This window comes from Gossypium arboreum, chromosome 8 (genome assembly GCF_025698485.1).
Source record: "Gossypium arboreum isolate Shixiya-1 chromosome 8, ASM2569848v2, whole genome shotgun sequence".
NCBI lineage: Eukaryota > Viridiplantae > Streptophyta > Magnoliopsida > Malvales > Malvaceae > Gossypium > Gossypium arboreum.
In genome coordinates, this window is record NC_069077.1 from 2,508,742 (window position 1) to 2,528,122 (window position 19,381).

Sequence of the window (19,381 nt, forward strand, 5' to 3'; positions counted from 1 at the left end):
CTCTCCCCCCATATTGCTGGATTGGATTGAACTTTATCATGCAACGTCATCAAAATCAAACGGATTATATTTTTTTGGTCATAAAATCTAACGGATTATAAAAATTATTCAAAAAACTATTCCACTGTAACCCTAATTTCCTCTTTTTAGTTCTCATCCCTAGCCCTAGACAGCCGCCCATCTACTCTCTAACACCGACTCAATTCAATTTAACTCAACTCAAAAATTTCTTCCCCAAATCAATAATATTCCCAATTTTTTTTAGTTAGAGGGGGGAAGGCAAAGCTCCAAAAACAATGGGTATGAAACTATTCAACGACGATGTTGGTCCCGAAAACGACGACATATCGAAGATTGAAATCAACAAAGAGTATGCTCGAAGATTCGAGCACAACAAGAAGCGGGAGGATCTACAGAGGTACGAGGAGCTCAAGAAGAAAGGTCACGTTGAAGAATCTGATGAAGAATCTTCTGATGATGATGACGACGACGACGATGAAGTAGACTTTACTGACCAAATTGCGAAAGATGAAGATTTCTTTAAAGCTCTACTTCGGGTAAGGAATTTCTTTTTGAATTTTTTTGAAGTAAGTTATTTTGAGGCTAATTAGTGTCGTTTTTTAGGGTTGTTTTTCTATTTTTGTTATGATATTGCTTTTTTATTATCATCTAGATTCGTTTTTAGGGAATAAAAGAAGCGATAACCTAACTGTACTAAAGTTTCATGCATTCGGCAGTTAGAATGTTTGTAATTTTGATAAGTCTGTGAGTTTAATCACTTAATCTGATTTGGTTTTGAATTAAATACTTGTTTTAGTAATCTGAGATCATTGTTGTTGTTGTTCTGCTAACTGTGTGAAAATTGAAATTTTTGTTAATTTATTAGTGATATTTTTATCTTGAGATTTCAATGTTTTCATGTAGGCGAGAAGCAGTGATCCAAAATTGAAGGAAAAAAGTGTTTTTTTTTTTTTTTGCTAATTGGTGTGAAAATTGAAATTTTTGTCAATTTATTAGTGATTTTTTGTCATGAAATTTCAATGTTTTCATGTAGGTGAGAAGCCGGGACCCAAAATTGAAGGAAAAAGATGTGAAGCTTTTTGAGTCTGATGATGATGATGAAAGTGGCAAATCGGACCAAGAAGAAAGCGAGCAGGGAAAAAAGAAAGATAAGAAGTCAATGTATTTAAAAGATGTGGTTGCAAAGCAGTTGATTGAAGAAGGGCCTGATTTCGATGAACAGGATGCTTCTGTTAAGACGAAGAAGAAGGTAAAGACTTATGATGAAGAACAAGAAGAGATAAAGAAGGCTCTTTTGGATGCAACTGAAGAAATTGAAAACGAAGATGATGGAGATTTCTTAAGAGTAAAGGAAAAAAAGGGTAAGGATGATGAGGGAAAAGAAGGCTTAAACCATGGTGAATTTTCTAAGAAGTTGGAAGAATATTTCGGGGAAGATGCTGAAATCGATGAGAACTCGAAGTTCTTGAAGGAGTTTTTTAAGAACAAGATGTGGATCGATAAGGAGAGGAAAGGCGGGGATCCTGAGATTGATAACGACATAGTGGATGAGGTGTTGAGGGATGAAGAGGAGATTGAGAGACAGGAGGGGTATGAGATGGAGTATAACTTTAGGCACGAGGAGAATGCGGAGGATAGAGTGATAGGGTATTCTCGGAAAGTAGAGGGGACAGTGAGGAAGAAGGAGAGCAAGAGGAAGGCGCAAAGAGAAAGGAAGGAGGAGAGAATGAGGGTTGCGGAAATGGAAAGGAAGGAGGAGTTGAAGCATTTGAAGAATCTGAAGAAAGAAGAAATTAAGGAGAGAATGAAGAAGGTTATGGAGATTGCAGGGATTAACAAAGACGATTGTCCGTTTAGTGCAAAGGATTTGGAGGAGGAGTTTGATCCTGATGAGTATGATAAGATGATGGAGGCTGTATTTGATGAGAAGTATTATGATGACGAAGATGCTGAGTTAAATAGTGATAGTGAAAGAATCGAAAAACCAGACTTCGATAAGGAGGATGAGTTGCTTGGACTTCCTAAAGGATGGGATGTGCTAGAGTCTCATGATGGTTTCTTGGCTGCAAGGGAGAGGAATAAGAACAAGTTACAGAGTAGTGGCGATAATGATTCAGGAGAGGAAGAAGAAAAAGGAGAGGATGATGTTGAAGATGAAGATGAAGATGAAGATGGAGATGAAGATGAAAATGAAAAAGAAGATGATGGTGATGGTGATGGTGATGACGAGGGCAAAGAACACGAAAGTGATGATAATGAAGAAGATGACGAGGAAAGTAAGGAAGAGGAGACTGAGGAAGGTAAGCGGAAGAGGAAGCGTAAAATGTCTGTCGTTCAGAAAGCTTTAAACGAAATGTGGGAGGAATTCTATAATTTGGACTATGAGGATACAATTGGAGACTTGAAAACAAGATTTAAATATGTCAAGATCAAACCTAATAGATTCGGGTTGAAGCCTAGTGAGCTACTAGCTTTGGATGAGAAAGAATTGAATCAATACGTTTCTTTAAAGAAGCTTGCACCATATACAGATAAGGAATGGAAGGTACCCAATAGTAAGAGGTACCAGCAGAAATTGAGGATTAAGGAACTTCTCAAGGAGAAGCAAAGACATCAAAAGGTCAGTAAGAAAAGGTCAAGAGAAACTGCCGAGCAATCAAAGGAAGATGAGAGCACAAAATTGGAGGATTCAGAGTCATCAAAACATGGCAAGAAAAAGCGTCGTCAAGCAACCAACATATCAGAGTCGAGACGCAAAGCATACGGAATGATTTCTTCTAATCCAAAAAAGAACAAACATAAGCATTGATCAAATCGATACACTTCCATGGAAAGGTAGTTTTCTTGTTAGCCGGTCATTTTCTTACACTTCCATTGAATCTGCTTATTTAGTCTTGATATTAATGAATGCATCGTGCGGTGGGCATTTGGGGATGCACGGACTGGCAAAGTGAAGGTTAGAGGTGCCTTACAGTTTTGAACTATGTAGTGCTTATTCATGAAAGTGTTATTGACCTTTTGTGATATATTTTGATCTCTCGAGTCAATTGAATCAGTTTTGGTATTTAGAATGGTTATAATGTAGCATTCTTTTTTTTGGGGGGTGGTAGCTTATTATTTTATAAAGGTTTTATGGTTCAGAAGGTTGCATGAGTTTATAAATGTAATTGCATTTAGTGACAGATCATTTTGCTGTTGTCTTTCTTGATTTATAAATGGCTTTTAACAAGCAATACATGTGACAGGATGTTGATTCAGACTTCCATACCATTAACCATGCCTTTTTTTTTTTTTCATTCAACTTTTCCCGGTAATATCGACAGCTTATTTATGGGAATCAGAAATACCATAGGGCGTGGGAGTCCTTTGTCAAATCCTTGCTTGCCCTGCGCAGGAATCATCACAGAAAGGAGCCTGACAGTCAAATGGTGCATCACTAGTCCATATAATAGCACATGACATTAGGACGAAATCACCATTTGTATCCTATAGGGAGTAGCCAGCCTTGCACAACAAAATAACATGGCAGCGTCAATACTGCCCACCCCAATGGCGGTTTTTGGGGTTACCAGCCTAAAACCGAATATGACATCGTGGTCGCGACCTAAAACAACCATGTAGGGGCCATGACTAGGGGTGAGCAATCCGTTTAGTCTGTTGGTTTAGTTGGTTTTTTTTTGGAACAAATTTAATCGAATTTAACACATTAAGACCGAACCAGCTGACTTTTCTTGATAAAACTAATTAAATTGAATTGCCGTTAATTCGGTTGGCTTTTGCAGTTAACTAACTCCAATTTTAAAAATTAAAAATTAAATATATTTGTTATTTATTATGAAAATAAATATATTTTAAATAATTAAATATGTATATATAATATAAGTTAGTTTTTTTTGGTTCGTTCGGTTTCAGGATTCAAAAACCGAAAACCAATTGAGAGAAGCAGTTAAACTGATAACGAAATTGACAAAACTGTCCAAACTGACTAAATGGAGACCGGAAAAAAAAAAGTGTCAGGTTTTTTGTTTTTTCGTTAAAATCGATTTTTGCTATCCTCTACCGATGAGTACTCCCTTTCCACCACGGAAGGTCATCCAAGCCATCAAAAGGGAGCCTCTTTGATGAAAGAGACACACCGCCCTTGCTTAACGAGGCCCCGAAGACGAAAACCTTCAGCCCCAAGGCATGCCCATGGCGACTCCAAAAAATGAACGGGGAGGATGATCGTGGCCTAACAAAATACGTGATGGGAAGCAGCAAAAAGGAAGGGGAAAAAACAAGAACAAAGGAGAGTGCCAAAAAAGAAAAGAACGAAGAGGCAAGAAGCCCTAGGAAGAAAGAGCAATTTGTGGCGGTCAACTAGGTTGCCGACCACATGAGCGGCGGAACAACTAGGCGCCTTAGGGTTGTAAAATGAGAGAGAGAAATCTCTCCATGGGAAGTACTTGCTTATCATAAAATTCAAAATTATTAAATTGAGTATAATTACTTTTGCTAGTTGCTCTAATTCATGAGTTGAGAATTAGGAGTAATTATGCAGCATCGTGATTTTCAAAACATTTGTATATTTAAGAATTTAATTATGTAATTATAATTCGTACTATCTGAAAAATTAAGATGTATAATTATTTATTATCGATAAAATCATTTAAAAATTAGATTTTATTGTAATTGTAAGAGAATATAAATTAAAAAAAAAAGAATATAAAGAAACTTATGTTATGGAATAATAATCATCTTAAAAAGATTATCTAATCTTCTAAAACAACTAACTTAAAATCAAATTCTAAATTAAACTACCTATTACTGATAAATTACTAAAAAGTAGAAAAGAAATTTTTAATTTTAATTTTAAATGTGTTTGATAATTTATTTAAATAGAGACGATTGATTAAATTAATTAGTCGATGATCTGAATTAAAATGATTGTTAAAACATTAATATTTTAAAAAAAACTTGTGGATGAACAAAATAAGAAAAACCTTTTTATAGTTTTCTACAAAAAATACAAATTGAATTATGGATATGGTGTTTACAAATAAGGCATGTAAATCGCCGTTGAAAACGCCTATTTCCCTACCATTTTCCCTCCTCCATTTTCATGGCTTTTGGCCTTTGCCTTGGCCTCCTTCTCCTCCTCTTTGTCTCTCTATCTCTTTGTCTCCCTTTTGTAAAATAAAACAACAAAAAAAACCAGAAAAATAACAAAAATTAATAAAATAATAAAATAAACCCCCGAAAATTTGAATGTATTGAGAGATAGGGAGGAGGAGCAATAACTTTTTTAAAACATTTTTTTTGGGGGGCAGTAAAAATGGATCTAAGGAGATTGGCATTGGCGGTGGTGACACTGGTGGCGGCATTGGTGGGGGAATTTGGTTGTAGTGCTTATGGGAATGTTGTCACTTTTGATGTAAAACATAAATTTGCAGGTAAACGAAATCATTTAAGGGCTATGAAAGCTCATGATATGCGTCGCCATGGCAGATTTCTCTCTACCGTTGACGTTGATGTGCCTTTAGGTGGTGATGGTCACCCTTCTGGTGCTGGGTTAGTTTTTTGTTTTTTTAATTCTTTTATGAATTATTTTCATCAAATAAATTATTATTTGTTGTTGTTTTTTAATCTTATGTTTGAGGAAACAAGAAATTCTTCTCGTGAATTTTGTTTGGCTAGATTTGGTTAAATTCTGTAGAAAGTCCTTGTAGTATGCGAATTCAGTGTATTTTGATATTGAGTAGTCCAAAGTGAGCAACTAAACACTATTAATATTTGTAGGCAATTGTACATATAATAACAAATTAAGCCTATGTAAGGATTGAGTCTAAATTTATTATTATACAAATTAAAATTACGTATAATTGACAGAAAATATTTATTGTTAGTCTATAGTTGCTCACAACTTTTTTAGAAAACAATTTACTAAAAAAGAGGTGTTTTTACCAATTTGGTTTGGCTAGATTTGGTTAAATTGTGTAAAAGGTCATTGTATTATGCGACTTTGGTGTATTTAATCACTTTTTCTCAGTAATTTTCTAAAACATACAATAATGTGACAACACTTTAGCATTTTAGTAAAAATACTGATTAAAATCATTTGATTAAAAAATATCTCTAGATTGAAATACACATTTCGAAGAAATAGAGATTAAAAATATTGAATTTTAGTAGGACTAAACCCATAAAAAACCATAGTACATGGACCTTTTGTTAGGAATTTGACCACTAGATTTTGATGTTTGGTTAATAGTAATTGGGTTAATAATGTCCAAATTACTAAAAAGAAGGCATTTTTTCTCACTTATTTTCAATATTTAGTAAAAGTATTATGGATGTCCTACTAGTAATCAGATTGTATTTTATTGTCTTTACTAGAAAAATAGACAATTTAGTTATTCTATATTAGTTCAAAGAGCACATTGGTCCATTTTGTTAATAATCTCATCTATTTGTACTGTTAAAAATTGACGTGGTTGACGAAATTACCAAACAGTGATATGTAACATGCCACTTGTACATTATGCTGATGTATAGGGATCAATTTTGAACAGTAAAAATGAATTAAATTTTTAACAAAACAGCTGATTTACTATTTGATTTAACATATAAACTAATTATATATTTTTAGGAGTACTTTTACCTTCATATTTCTATTTTCATCTTTATGCATTAGAAAATTCAGCTGTTTAAATTATATGGTGACTATTATTTTTAAGTTTAATTGCTTAATTTATTCCCATTGCCTTAAAAACTTAACTCTTCTTCTTTCAGGCTTTATTTTGCAAAACTTAAAATCGGTAACCCATTAGAAGAATACCATGTACAAGTTGATACAGGAAGTGACATTCTATGGGTTAATTGTGTTGGTTGTGACAAATGTCCAGAAAAAAGTGATCTTGGTGTATGTTCCCTTTTTAATAATTTCATATATATTAATCTCTTTTTAAACTATGATGAAGAGTTTAATTATTTAATATTTTTTTTAATTGCAGATATCATTAAAACAATATGACCACAAGAAATCATCCACTTCAAGTTTGGTTTATTGTAACAATGAATTTTGTGCTGCTGCACATGACGGTAAACTCAAAGATTGTAAGCCTGATCTTCAATGTGAATACTATGTTACTTACGGTGACGGGACCTCAAATGGTGGATACTTTGTAAAAGATACCATAGAACTTCAGCAAGTGACTGGTAACCTTCAAACTTCACCCACAAACGGGAGTATAGTATTCGGGTTAGTTCATGAACATGCTACTTATAATAATGGGTGAAGCTAAGAATTTTGTGGATGAAGACTTTTGCTCACCCTTTGTTTGGTATATTCGTATAATGGGTAAAGATATTATGAAAGTTTTTATATTAGAAGTCAGATCACATTTTGTTTGCTTTATTAAAAAATAGATAAATTAGTTTATGTACATTAGATTAAAGAGAAAATTATTCTTTTATGTTAAAAATTTCATTCATTTGTATTGCTAAAAAAATAGGGAAATTTTTAACAAAATTACTAGTTTACTCTTTGATCTACTATACTATTTTGCTCATTTTTTTAATATAAAGAGCAAAATACAATTTGAATTCTAATCTGAGGTCCTCTACGTTACTTTTACCGTATATAATAATACTTAGTTTATTAAAAAACTAAAATGTTCATGAATTCATTTGAAAATGACCATTTATTTGTACCTAAGAATATATATGTATATATATATATATGTTTCTAATCCATTTCCTATTCTCAATTAGGTGCAAATAGATGGGTGGTTCTACTTTGGTGCTCTTGGTTAATGTTTTTGTTTGCATTGGCATAGTTTTTGAGGTTAAAATATATATTTCCTGGTAAATGTAATGTTAAAAGGGTAAAATATTTTGGTGGGTTGATAAATCAAACTAAAAAATTTAAATAAAAAGTCTTTTTTAACTTTTAAAACTCAACACGTGGATGAAATGATTTTATTGTTATCTTCATATATTTGGATTTGTTGATACAAGGTTCAGATTTTAAGGTTTGATGACTATTCACTTTTGAAAAATAAAGAATTATAGAGCTGAGTGATCTCGAGAGTATAGTAAAAAAAGAGGGAGAGAAGATTTGTTCTCAAAAGTCCCCAAAGTGGGGTTCTCTTGCGGAGGAAAATGTGGGAGAGAGTTTCAACAGTGGGTAAAAGTGTATATAAAGGAGTCTTTGGTAGAATTACGTAATGATGTCTTATTAAGTATAGGATTGCTACAGGGTAACTTTGATATGATCAAGGGTGACGGGAGGGGCAGACAGGAGTCTTCATCCTCTTAAAATTAGAAATTTATAATTTTATCTTTTGAAATGTATAAAATTATAAATTAGTAATAATTTAGTCTTTTAAAAATTATAAATATATTAGTTAATATAATAGTAAAATTACATTTTAACTCTTATCAAAATTTATAACTTAATCTTAACCTCTCAAAAACTTTTATAGATTCACCTCTAGATATGATAGGAATAGATTATTTACGAATAACAAAACTCAAATTATTTACATTTCAATTTCATCCCTAGATATGATAGGAATTGGAACATATTTTGATGCACTATAGTTTTTTTTTTTTGTTAATAATGTAATTTAGAGTTTTAAGTACCTTTTTCATTTTTTTTTCAATTAGGTGCGGGTCTAAACGAGCTGGTGACACAACTACATCAAGTGAATCAGTTGATGGAATCATTGGATTTGGACAAGCAAATTCATCCATGATTTCACAACTAGCTCAAAACGGAGTAGTGAAAAATAAATTCGCACATTGTTTGGATAATGTGGACGGAGGTGGAATCTTTGCAATTGGTGAAGTGGTAGGACCTCAAATGAATAAAACTAAAATGATTGCAGGACAGTAAGTCATCTATTTTTACATTTCTTACTTCTTTTTTCAGTACCTATGGTTCCAATATAAATTAATCACTTATCAATTTATCTTTGAATTTGGTTTTATTATATAAAAAATTTTACTTAGGACTTTAGGCTCCAAGATGGTCAAATTTTATACAAAGTCCTTAAATTATGTGTTTTTGAAGGATTTAGTCCTTACTATAATTTGACCGGTTTTAGTTCTTATACTTTTAGTTCATATGATGTCAAACTTTTTCTTATTTAAATGTGAAAAAAAATTCCCAATTATAAAAAGAAAAGAAAAGAAAAGAAAGTATATATTTCATGCCATCATATATTTTATAAAATAGTCCCTCTACTTTTTATATTTCAAAACTCGGTCCAATTATTAATTTATTTTTGTTAAATTATTCTTATTATTATGAAGTGTGAATTCATAGTCTATAAATTGATAAATATACTCTCTTTTTTTTATGAACAATCTTATAGGTCACATTACAAAATTACACTAAAGGAAGTACATATTGGAGATACCACAGTTAAGCTTGAAACAAGCTTTTTTGGTAGTATTGATGAAAATGCAGCAATCATTGATAGTGGCACAACCTTAGCCTATCTTCCAACCACAATTCACGAACAAGTTATTAAAAAGGTTTGTATCAATTACCCCCCTTATATTTACTTGGATTTTCACATTAATCCTTTACTGATTACATTGTATGTTCTTTTTTGTTAATTAGATTACCTCCGGAAAGTCATTGGAAATGGAAAAAATAGAGGGCCAATTTTCTTGTTTTAAGTATGACAAAAAGTAAGACACTACTATTATACTCTCTTCTATATATATACACAATCATATATACATGAATGAACCTTAAAATAAAGAATAGAGCGACAGTTAATTCCTTAACTTGGTAATTATTTTCAATTTAATTTTTAAATCTTTATTTTTATTCATATTAATCCTGAAATTTAGTACTTTTCTCAGTTGTAGTCAATGTGCTAACAATGAACTCTGATACCGTGTCACATCTTCACCTAAAAATTATTAATTTTTTTATAAACGAACTAAGTTGTAAAATGATATAATCTCATAGTGCTTCGTCATCACAAGGGACCAAAATTAGAAAAAGTCACCAAGTTCCAATACTAATATGAACCCAAAAAAATTAACGAACTAAATTGAAAAAAGTTACTAAATTCAGGGACTAAATATTATTTTTTCTCTAACTTGTTTAATATCAGGTTTGATTTTTTTATATAATTTTATCTCTAAATAAATAAAAGGTATTACTGTTGTAACAGTTTATTGTTTACTAATAATTTCCATTTTTTGCTTCATTTCTTGTGTTGTTGCAGTGTTGATGATGAATTTCCAGTGATAAAGTTCCTTTTTAAAGATTCTCTTGTTCTAACAGTTTATCCACATGATTACCTATTCAGATTTCGTGTAAGTACAAAAAGTTTATTTAATTGTATGATCCAAAAGCATGATTATTGTTATTATTATTTGGCAACCAATTGTTAGATTTTTTTTGTGGGTTTTAGATAATTTATTTGATTTTTGTGTCTGGGAATTTTACACATTAATTATCAATGTTATTTAAGTTGGATTGATTGAACAAGAAGTCAGTTTAGTATTAATTCGATAAGAAGTAAAAGAATTAGTTGATTTACAAATCGATATGAACAGTTGAATCGGGTTGAATTGATTTTTATAATTTCTTTAATAATTTATGTCTTTTAAACCAGTTGGATTGATTGTTCGACCATCAATCCGTTTTAAAAAATATTAATTAACATATTCATGTGCTTTCTTTAGGATGATATGCGGTGTATCGGTTGGCAAGATGGTGGGTCTAAATCTACTAATGAAGAGGAGATGATTCTTTTAGGAGGTATGTTTTAATTTACTATTATAAATATTATTTTTAATTTGAATAATTAATATAATTAAAATTTTCGTTTTACATACCAAACTCGAAATTTAAATTTTCAAATCAAAATTATGATTACCAAAATAGTTTATGTTATAATTTATTTGAATTTCTTGAAAATGCAGATTTGGTGCTTTCTAATAAGTTGGTCATATATGATATTGAAAACCAGACCATTGGATGGACTGAATATAATTGTGAGTATCCTCTTTTAAACGACTTTTGTTGATTTCTTCAATTATTTTTGTTTATTTTTACATTACGTAATATTATCACAACGAGATCTGAATCGAAAATTGTAAATTCAATTAATGATATGTTATAAAAATAATTAAAATTGTTTTAAATCAATAAAACTAAAAATCCAGCAGAGAAAAACTGGTTAAATATAATTGATTTTAAAATTTCAAACTTTTACCTTTTTATTAATTATTATTAATTTGTTTTTGAAAAAGTTGAGTGGAGATTAACTTATGAAGAAGTCTTTAAAGTGTCATTTTTCTGGAGTTAATAGATCCTTCAATTGATAAGTAATGTCTTCAAATTGAGACATAATTTTGTCTTTCAACTCTGACATAAGTTCACACCGAAAGTGAAATTCACTAAGCAAGAGTGCCTTGTTAGATTGACGCATGGATCACTTATCAAAAGTAGGGTTTAAATCTTTGTTCTTTATATAACATCTAATGAAGTGTATGCTAATATTACCCTTAGATGCCATATAAGCAAGAGTTTAAACACTAGTAAGCACACAACACGAACATCTCCTTGATAGGTGACCCATATATAATGAACTATTTGATTCAAGAAGTCACTCTTGCTCCGTAAACCCCACTTCTAATTTGGGCTCTTGACAGAATTAAGAGACAAAACCTTAACTTAACTCAGGAATAGGACCAACCTATTAAGAGAATCGTCAGCTCTGAATGTACAACACTTTAAAAGCATCTCTTCCAGGAATTGACCTCCCTCAACAAAAATGATTAAACCGAAAACTAAAAGTTCAACTTTGGCCCAATTCAGCTATTCTTATAACATTTACATTATGTTTGAGACTATTAATAAGATGGTAACAAGTTATATTTTGGTGAATGATAGGCACTTCAAGTGTTAAAGTGAAGAATGGAAACACAGAGTATAGTGTTGGATATCATGTTGTTAGTTCAGCATCAAGTTTTACCATTGGAGGAATTCTAGCATTTCTGTTCATACTTTATTCCTTTACTTCCCTTTTCTATATAGCTTAGATTAATTATACAAAACATTATTCTGTTCCAATTTCTGTATTATTATAAATATCAATTATTAGCATATCTTAATTAAAGATATGCTTACTTTATTGCTATAAAATTGCCTTCCAAATACTTAATTTCCTTATGGTGATATAACATAAAAAAAAAGGAAATTATTTGAATTTGAGAAGAATTATATTTGTTCTTACCTGTTTAACCATGCTACCATATTAATCAAATTAATGGAATTCAAATTATTTGATGGAAAAATATAAAAATATTTTAATTATATATTTTTTAAAAAATTGATAGACAAACATCTAAAATCATTTGATTTTATTTTTCTTTTGACCATTATGCTTACTCATATTTCATTCCTATTAATTATTAATTGAATAAAAAATCCTTATTGAATTATATTTTGTATGATAGCAATTTTAATAGTTTGGTATCTTAAATGAAAATTTTAAATGATTTAATAATTATTTTTAACTTTTAAAGTTAAATGATCAAAATATAAATTTACTGATAATTTAATTATGTTGGAAGTAAATTTGTCCATAGGTGGGCTATCCAACCATCTTAAAAGTGAAAGAGTTTAGATAAAAATATAGTCCTAAAAAATGAGTTTGAATAAAAAATAAAGTCCGTTTTCCACATGTAAGAGTTTTTAGCCAATGCCCAAATTTGCCAAAAAAAATGTTGTTGTTTTGCTACTGTTTTCCTGTCATTTTACTATTTTGTTGTTGTTGTTATTATTTAGATATTATATTTATTTGTTAAGTTGCACCTATTTTAATATTATTTAAGTATAATTTTAAAATTTATTTTAATTTGTTAAAAATATTTAATTTAATATTTTGATGTATTATATATTTTTTAATTTTTTTATATAAAAATAAAATAAAATAAAATTAATATAAATCAAGCCTAACTCGAGTTTAACCTCTATAATTTATATTGGGTTTTGATAAAAATTTAACCTCCACTCAATCTATAAAGCGGGTTTATAATTTTGTTAAGAACCGACCAACGTACGGGTATACTTGGAAGTAGCATGTCCAATTAATATAACTAGAAAATAAAGAATGGGGAAGTAGCATTGGCTGGCAGGTCCCATGGTAAGAGCAACGACGACCACAATGAAACAAGTAGACGTGTCTGAACTCAAAACGACAGACAATTTTCATCGCACCTTATCCGCAGATTAAAAAAAAAAAACTGAAAAAAATCACAAAATCGAAAAAAAAAAAAAAGGGAATCGAAAAAAATATTGAATCCCCCGAAGCCACTCATTCTTGAAACAGAATGAGAAAAAGACACAGATATGAGTTCTGCTTCCCTTTCCTCCTCTCTCCCGCCCACCGCCTCTGCCTCCGCCGGTTCCCGCCGCAATCCCCACCTCCGGATTCCCAAAACCCTTTTCACTTTTCACCATCCTCATCATCATCACCACCCTTTTCTACTCAGAGGTCTGTGTTTTATTTATTTATTTTAATCTAGAATCCACTTTGTTCTGCGGTCTTCTTCGATTATTTTATATTACTCGGATTTTTCATGAAATATGTATGTTTTACTGCTTATATTAGTATTACTGTATACTCCGAGTCTAAAACAATGTTTAGTCTTACTTTTCTTTTTTGAAAGGGTTAATATACCATCTGGTACTAAGTTTATCTTCAATGTTCAACTTGGCACCTGAATTTGGATTCAATGTTCAATTTGGTACCCAGAACAAACGGCATCATTTGCCCCGATGAATTTTTGACAGTGTGCTGTAGCAAAAAGAACATAGATACTTAATTGGGACAAAGAAAAATGCTTAGGTATGAAATTGAACATTGAAGCCAAACTCAAGTACTTAATTTGGATAAAGAAAAAAACATAAGTATCAAATTGAAAAAACTGAGGTACCAAATTGAGACAAAAAAAAATTAGTTGTCAAATTGAACAATTCAAGGTGTTTTATGTAGTACAAAAAACATGAATTGATTATTTCCAATGTCTTGCAGTTACAAATGAAACTAGCAGGACTGAAGTGTCTACTACTGATCCTATCAATGAGAGATTGGAAAGTGATAAGATTGTTGATGGGATGGACTTTGGCGAGCTTTGCAACGAGTTCGAATGCATTAGTAGTCCCTTAGTCGAATCAACAGCAAGACAACTCGTACGTGACATCCTAGAGCTCCGAGAAGGGAACCGTGCACTCGGAACATACGCTGTTTCTGTCAAATACAAGGTTCTTTAAAGTTCGGTTTTGTTCTCCTTGTCGTGTTCAAACATTTACGTTTCATCGAATACTAATGACACCGTTGTAATGCAGGATCCAGTACGAAGTTTCACTGGCCGTGAGAAGTATAAGAGACCACTTTGGATAACCGGTGCTTTAGAAAATCCAACTGTGGTACGTAAACTTTTATGTGTCCTAACGTGCTATCGGTTTTCAATTACTGATATTTTGTTGCTCATATTACTACAGAGAGTGCAAGAAATGGTGATGCTATCGACGAGCGTACTCAACATCAAATGGACAATACAAGGAAAACCGAAGTCTTTCGTTGCTGGCATAGGCGGTGATTTGATAATTAGAGTTAATTCGCAGTTCACTTTGAACCAAATTAGTGGGCAGGTGATTGAACATGAAGAGCTGTGGGATTTATCATCTTCATCAATCATTGCTCAGGCATTTTTTTGGACATCCCGTCGTCTCTTTGCCACCATCGAAGCGGCAAAGGACTTAGGCGATGGAGCCAAGGACTTGTCGACTCGTTTTTCAACTAAGCAAGAGAATACGGAGGTTTACCCGGACCCCTCCGGTGACCCATCTAAGGTGAGTTAAGTTATTGCAGTAAAATGCAACCTCCTTTCACCACCTATGTAGAAGGGTGAGTGTCAGATTTTGAGAATCATAGTGTCACTCTTATGAATGAAACGTATCATACAAAGGTGTCGGGCATGAGTACTTTATGGAAATGAAGAGTCGAAATAACATCGGCAGTTGACTCGATCCTCATTGTTTGGCCTCAACAGCCTCATGAGGCTTGATTGAGCAGCTACCTCGATGAGTTTTAACCTACATTTATACGGACTCTTCATTCTTTTTAAAGTACCTATGCTCGACAACTATGTCGGACACATATCATACATGAATTATAGGATATGTTTCTCCAAATATCCGAAAATACGTAAAATTTTGAACTTACCCTTCTCAGACACATAATCATACTCGACACTTTTGACTGCGAAGTTTTATTCAATGTAGTCTAAATTAGACCGGACTGGCTGGTTGGACCTTGACCAATACACCAGCCCGAACAAAGGGATTAGACTGGTTTTAGAGCAAACTACTTAGAACTGGGGGTTCAACAGCTACCGGTGAACCGGTTGAATCAATAAAAAACCATTTGAACCGGTTTTCTTACATAACCCAAACTAATGACCCCACTCGAAAAAAGTCCAACCAGCCCAACCCAATTCCTTAGAACCAACTGCTCTAACCCATCCAAATACTTAAAAGATAATTGATTTTTCAACTGATCAGATCAAAAACCGATGGTATGATGTGTTGGATCATCGATTCAATTTCAAAAATACTTGAACATGTAGTGATGAAGATGTTGTATTTGTGTCTTACATAATTTGTGTGATAATGTGTGAGCAGTTCTTTCAAAGGGACGATGGATTCCAAAGAGATGTATACCAAATTGCATTGTTTCTGGCAGTCCTCTACTTTGTTGTACAGTTCTTAAGGACAACCCTTTAATACCCAAAATAATTTCTTCATTATATATATTTTCATACTTATAATTATTGTAAATTTGTAATTATATACACCAATACTCAGAATTTTTTTTTTTTTTTTTAAATGTATATTCGGAAAAACCCTTATAAAAAATTTTAAGCATATTCTTAGTATTTCTTTGTGTGGACAAAATTTAGGAAAATGAAATATTTTTTGTGAAATTCAATGATTATTTAGACTTTTACCTTTGAAATGTGTATTTTAAGGTCAATATGTTTTAGTTTCACATAACATTTGTTTTTAAATGTGTATTATACTTTAGCCATTTTTACATTGAATAAGGTTTTTTTTTTACATCTAAAAAATATTTAATATTTATCTACCCATACAAAAAAAGTAGGGCCAATAGGTTAAAAGGGTCACGTCAAATTAGAGATAAAATGATAAATTTAGTCCTAAAAATTTAGCAAAATTGTTCTTTTGTTGATGGAAAATTTGAATAGACTTTTAGAGTTGACAATTTTCACAGTAGTACACGTTTACTTTAAATTTTTTAATTAAAATTAATTTAAAAATCAAGAAAAAAGTTCAAAAAAATCTGCATCATCAATTATGTATGGCTCCTAAATTCTTCAAATATTTATTTTAGTCCTTAGAATAAATATTTAAAAATACGGTAAATTATGTTTGGCCTCTTTTGACTTTCTTTTTAATTTGGCTACAATATTTGTAAATAAGACATTTTTTTCTTAGGAATGACAAAACTCGAACTATTCGATAGATTTCAAACTCACTTACTTCGAAAAGAACGACTTTTTATTTTTAAAAAATGAATACGAATGAGGGCAAGATAAAACTTTTTTTTTCTTTAAAGGTATTAAGTAATTATGGCAATTATCTAATAACGTTTTAAGTAATTTTAAAGCCAAAATGGTACGTAACTAACCATATAGACCGATATGGTAAAATACCGATAACCATGATAAATTTAAAAAGAAAAAAAAATCATTTGTAGTAATATTTAAAAATTCAAAACAGACTTCTTTAAAAAAAATCCAATAAAAACTAATATAAATTACACCGCAAGTCACTCTAAAATAGGTTGTTTCTATTTTGGTCACTTTAATTTTTCTTTTGTCAATATAGTCACTATAATTAAGATAATTACTTGAATTGGTCATTGTCGTTAAAAATTTCGTTAGTCCACTAATGGATTGCTGATGTGATATTTTTTTACTTTTGACTAATAATTAAAATAATTGTTCGAATTGGTCACTGCTGTTAAAAACTCCGTTTATCTACTAACAGATTGCTAACGTGACATTTTTTTTTTACTTTTGATTAAAGTTGGGGATCTCTTTATAATTAGTCCAAAACATTTTTTTTTTGTTTATTTGCAACGTAAAAATAAAGTTTGTAAGTTCTCTTATTTCTTCTTGTTTGTTTCTTTGGAAAAGTAAAAAGAGAAAAAATGAGAATAGTTTTGACTCTTTTAAAACAACCCAACCCCAAACTCAACCTCAACTTGACATCCTCGTCACCATTTCTCTTGTCTTGTTCTAGCCTTGTTGTTTGCCATGGGGTTCTTTTTACCCATTGGTAATAAGCTCGTATTGCAAAATCAATTTTTCAGGAAATCAAGCAAGCATTATCAATCCAATAATATTTACACAATCAAATATTTCAGCAAAAGCTACACCAAAATCAACAATTTTACTATAATTAAAAAAAAAAATTCTACCCATTGGCGACAGAGAAAATAGCATTAAAATCAGAGATTTTGACATTTAAGACGTGATTGCCTCCATAGAAGAAGAACTTAAACTAAATGATTCAGATGATCTCCAACCACATTCTCAACTTTTTTTTATAATTTAAAAATTAAAAGAAAATGACAGAGTTGAAGATAAATTGATAGAGTTTTTTTTTTTGGTTAAAATATTAATCAAAGAAAAATTTGAAGTTTTAATATTTTAATTTTTGTTTCTTGCGTGTTTAATACTAATACGACTAACAATGGTCTCGTTTACTAGATATTGTTCATGAGAGTGGAGTTGGATTGTTTTAAAAGAGTCAAAATTATCCTCATTTTTCTTTATTACTTTTGTTAGGAAACAAACAGAAGAAGGAAAAAGAGAAAACTTACAAACTTTAGTCTTTTGTTGCAAATAAACAAAAAAAAAAAAAGTGTTTTGAGCTAATTACATAGAAGTCCTTAACTTTAATCAAAATTAAAAAAATAATCTGTTAATGAATTAATAAATTTTTTATAACAATGACTAACTCGAATACTTATCTTAATTAAATTGAGTAAATTAAAATAAAAATAAAACGGCCAAAATAAAAATGAGAATATTTTAAAATTACCTACAAAATAATTTACCTTAAAAAGTATTGAAAGGAAAAAAAAAAAAAAATCCAAAGAAGAAAACAAAAGAAGAACCCACCTTGAAATTCACGTCCCCCACTGTACACTCATCATTAGCCTTTCATTGCCTCTTCATTATTTTACCCACTGCTATTTCTGATTCTCTTTTTGTCCTTTTTTTGAAACATTTTATTTAAACCTACAATTAAATCTATTTTAAGGACTTTGTGACTTTTTATTTAGAATTTTAAAATTTTAAAATGGGTTAATTCACTAAACATTCTTAATTTACAATGTTTATTTTAAATTGGTCTTTAAATTTTAAAATATTTTAATTACATCCTTAAATATATTATATTAATTAAGTAATTTCATTATTCAAACCGTTAATATAATTATTAAATGACAAGCAAAATTCATGTTACATAATTTAAAATGAAAACTTTAAAGAAAATAATAAAAATAAAAAAATTCAAAAAAACTTGAACAACTGTTTCTATAAAATTTTCACAATATTTATTTTTCTTTAAAATTTTCATTTTAAATTATGTCACATGAGATCTTATGTACATTTAACGGTTAAATTAAATATTTTAATAACAAAAGATCTTATTGATATAACATTGGTATTTTAATGATGTAATTGTAATGTTTAAAAGTTTTAAGGACTGATTTAAAATAAGAATCATAATATAGGGTTGTTTGATACAACCTATAAAATTTAATTATTTTTATTAATTTAAGAAAATAAAATTTAAAGTCAATTCATAGTCTAAAAGCTATAAAGACTTGGGACAAATTCAACCTTTTTTAATACACGATGTTTGTATATAAACAAAGTGACAAATTTCTAATTTTATTTATTCTAAAAAAATATGTAACGTTATTTTATATAAAAGATAAAATTACTCTTAAAAAAGATAAATTTTTCATAAATTTCCGATTAAGGTGACACCAACTCAATAAAACACTTAAATATAATAATAGATATCTAATTTAATTATAATAATTAATTAATATAAAATAAAATTTAAAATATGTTAAATTTACTCACTGAAATATCTTTAAAAATTAAATATATTATTTTTTTAAATTTTAATTAAATTGAAAGAGCATTATACTTATCGAACTTACAACAACAACGATACAACAACGATACAAATCGATTTAATACTCAATCTACAGTTTTATTAAATCCAAAATTTAAA

At 30.3% G+C, this 19,381-nt stretch overlaps 3 protein-coding genes across 4 annotated transcripts; all 3 read left to right on the top strand.

Moving 5' to 3' along the window:
- Nucleotides 1–93: 93 nt before the first annotated feature.
- LOC108470074 (uncharacterized) lies at nt 94–4,633 on the top strand. 2 transcript variants are annotated; one of them, XM_017771276.2, is made up of 3 exons: nt 94–557; nt 1,055–2,856; nt 3,345–4,633. In XM_017771276.2, the coding sequence occupies exons 1-2, from the start codon at nt 297–299 to the stop codon at nt 2,828–2,830; spliced, it is 2,037 nt and encodes a 678-aa protein (XP_017626765.1). In that variant the 5' UTR covers nt 94–296; the 3' UTR covers nt 2,831–2,856; nt 3,345–4,633. The 2 variants fall into 2 exon arrangements, with proteins under 2 accessions (XP_017626765.1, XP_017626764.1); XM_017771275.2 differs by lacking the exon at nt 3,345–4,633 and having other exon boundaries at nt 1,055–3,254.
- A 390-nt stretch (nt 4,634–5,023) lies between these two features.
- LOC108468487 (aspartic proteinase 36-like) lies at nt 5,024–12,178 on the top strand. The gene is made up of 10 exons (XM_017769368.2): nt 5,024–5,571; nt 6,793–6,922; nt 7,014–7,261; nt 8,671–8,895; nt 9,381–9,543; nt 9,632–9,702; nt 10,251–10,341; nt 10,714–10,789; nt 10,954–11,025; nt 11,927–12,178. The coding sequence occupies exons 1-10, from the start codon at nt 5,336–5,338 to the stop codon at nt 12,073–12,075; spliced, it is 1,461 nt and encodes a 486-aa protein (XP_017624857.1). The 5' UTR covers nt 5,024–5,335; the 3' UTR covers nt 12,076–12,178.
- A 924-nt stretch (nt 12,179–13,102) lies between these two features.
- Nucleotides 13,103–15,978, top strand: LOC108467413 (uncharacterized). Its single transcript, XM_017768013.2, has 5 exons — nt 13,103–13,532; nt 14,073–14,302; nt 14,387–14,467; nt 14,543–14,893; nt 15,725–15,978. The coding sequence occupies exons 1-5, from the start codon at nt 13,388–13,390 to the stop codon at nt 15,824–15,826; spliced, it is 909 nt and encodes a 302-aa protein (XP_017623502.1). The 5' UTR covers nt 13,103–13,387; the 3' UTR covers nt 15,827–15,978.
- Nucleotides 15,979–19,381: the final 3,403 nt, after the last annotated feature.

Excerpts from the sequence above, each read along its gene's own strand:
- LOC108470074 (XM_017771276.2), top strand. The coding sequence starts at position 297 with ATGGGTATGAAACTATTCAACGACGATGTTGGTCCCGAAAACGACGAC. Across the intron at positions 558-1,054 it reads TCTTTAAAGCTCTACTTCGG|GTGAGAAGCCGGGACCCAAA; the intron begins GTAAGGAATTTC and ends GTTTTCATGTAG.
- LOC108468487 (XM_017769368.2), top strand. The coding sequence starts at position 5,336 with ATGGATCTAAGGAGATTGGCATTGGCGGTGGTGACACTGGTGGCGGCA. Across the intron at positions 7,262-8,670 it reads AACGGGAGTATAGTATTCGG|GTGCGGGTCTAAACGAGCTG; the intron begins GTTAGTTCATGA and ends TTTTTCAATTAG. Across the intron at positions 11,026-11,926 it reads TGGATGGACTGAATATAATT|GCACTTCAAGTGTTAAAGTG; the intron begins GTGAGTATCCTC and ends GGTGAATGATAG.
- LOC108467413 (XM_017768013.2), top strand. The coding sequence starts at position 13,388 with ATGAGTTCTGCTTCCCTTTCCTCCTCTCTCCCGCCCACCGCCTCTGCC. Across the intron at positions 14,303-14,386 it reads CTGTTTCTGTCAAATACAAG|GATCCAGTACGAAGTTTCAC; the intron begins GTTCTTTAAAGT and ends GTTGTAATGCAG. Across the intron at positions 14,894-15,724 it reads CCTCCGGTGACCCATCTAAG|TTCTTTCAAAGGGACGATGG; the intron begins GTGAGTTAAGTT and ends ATGTGTGAGCAG.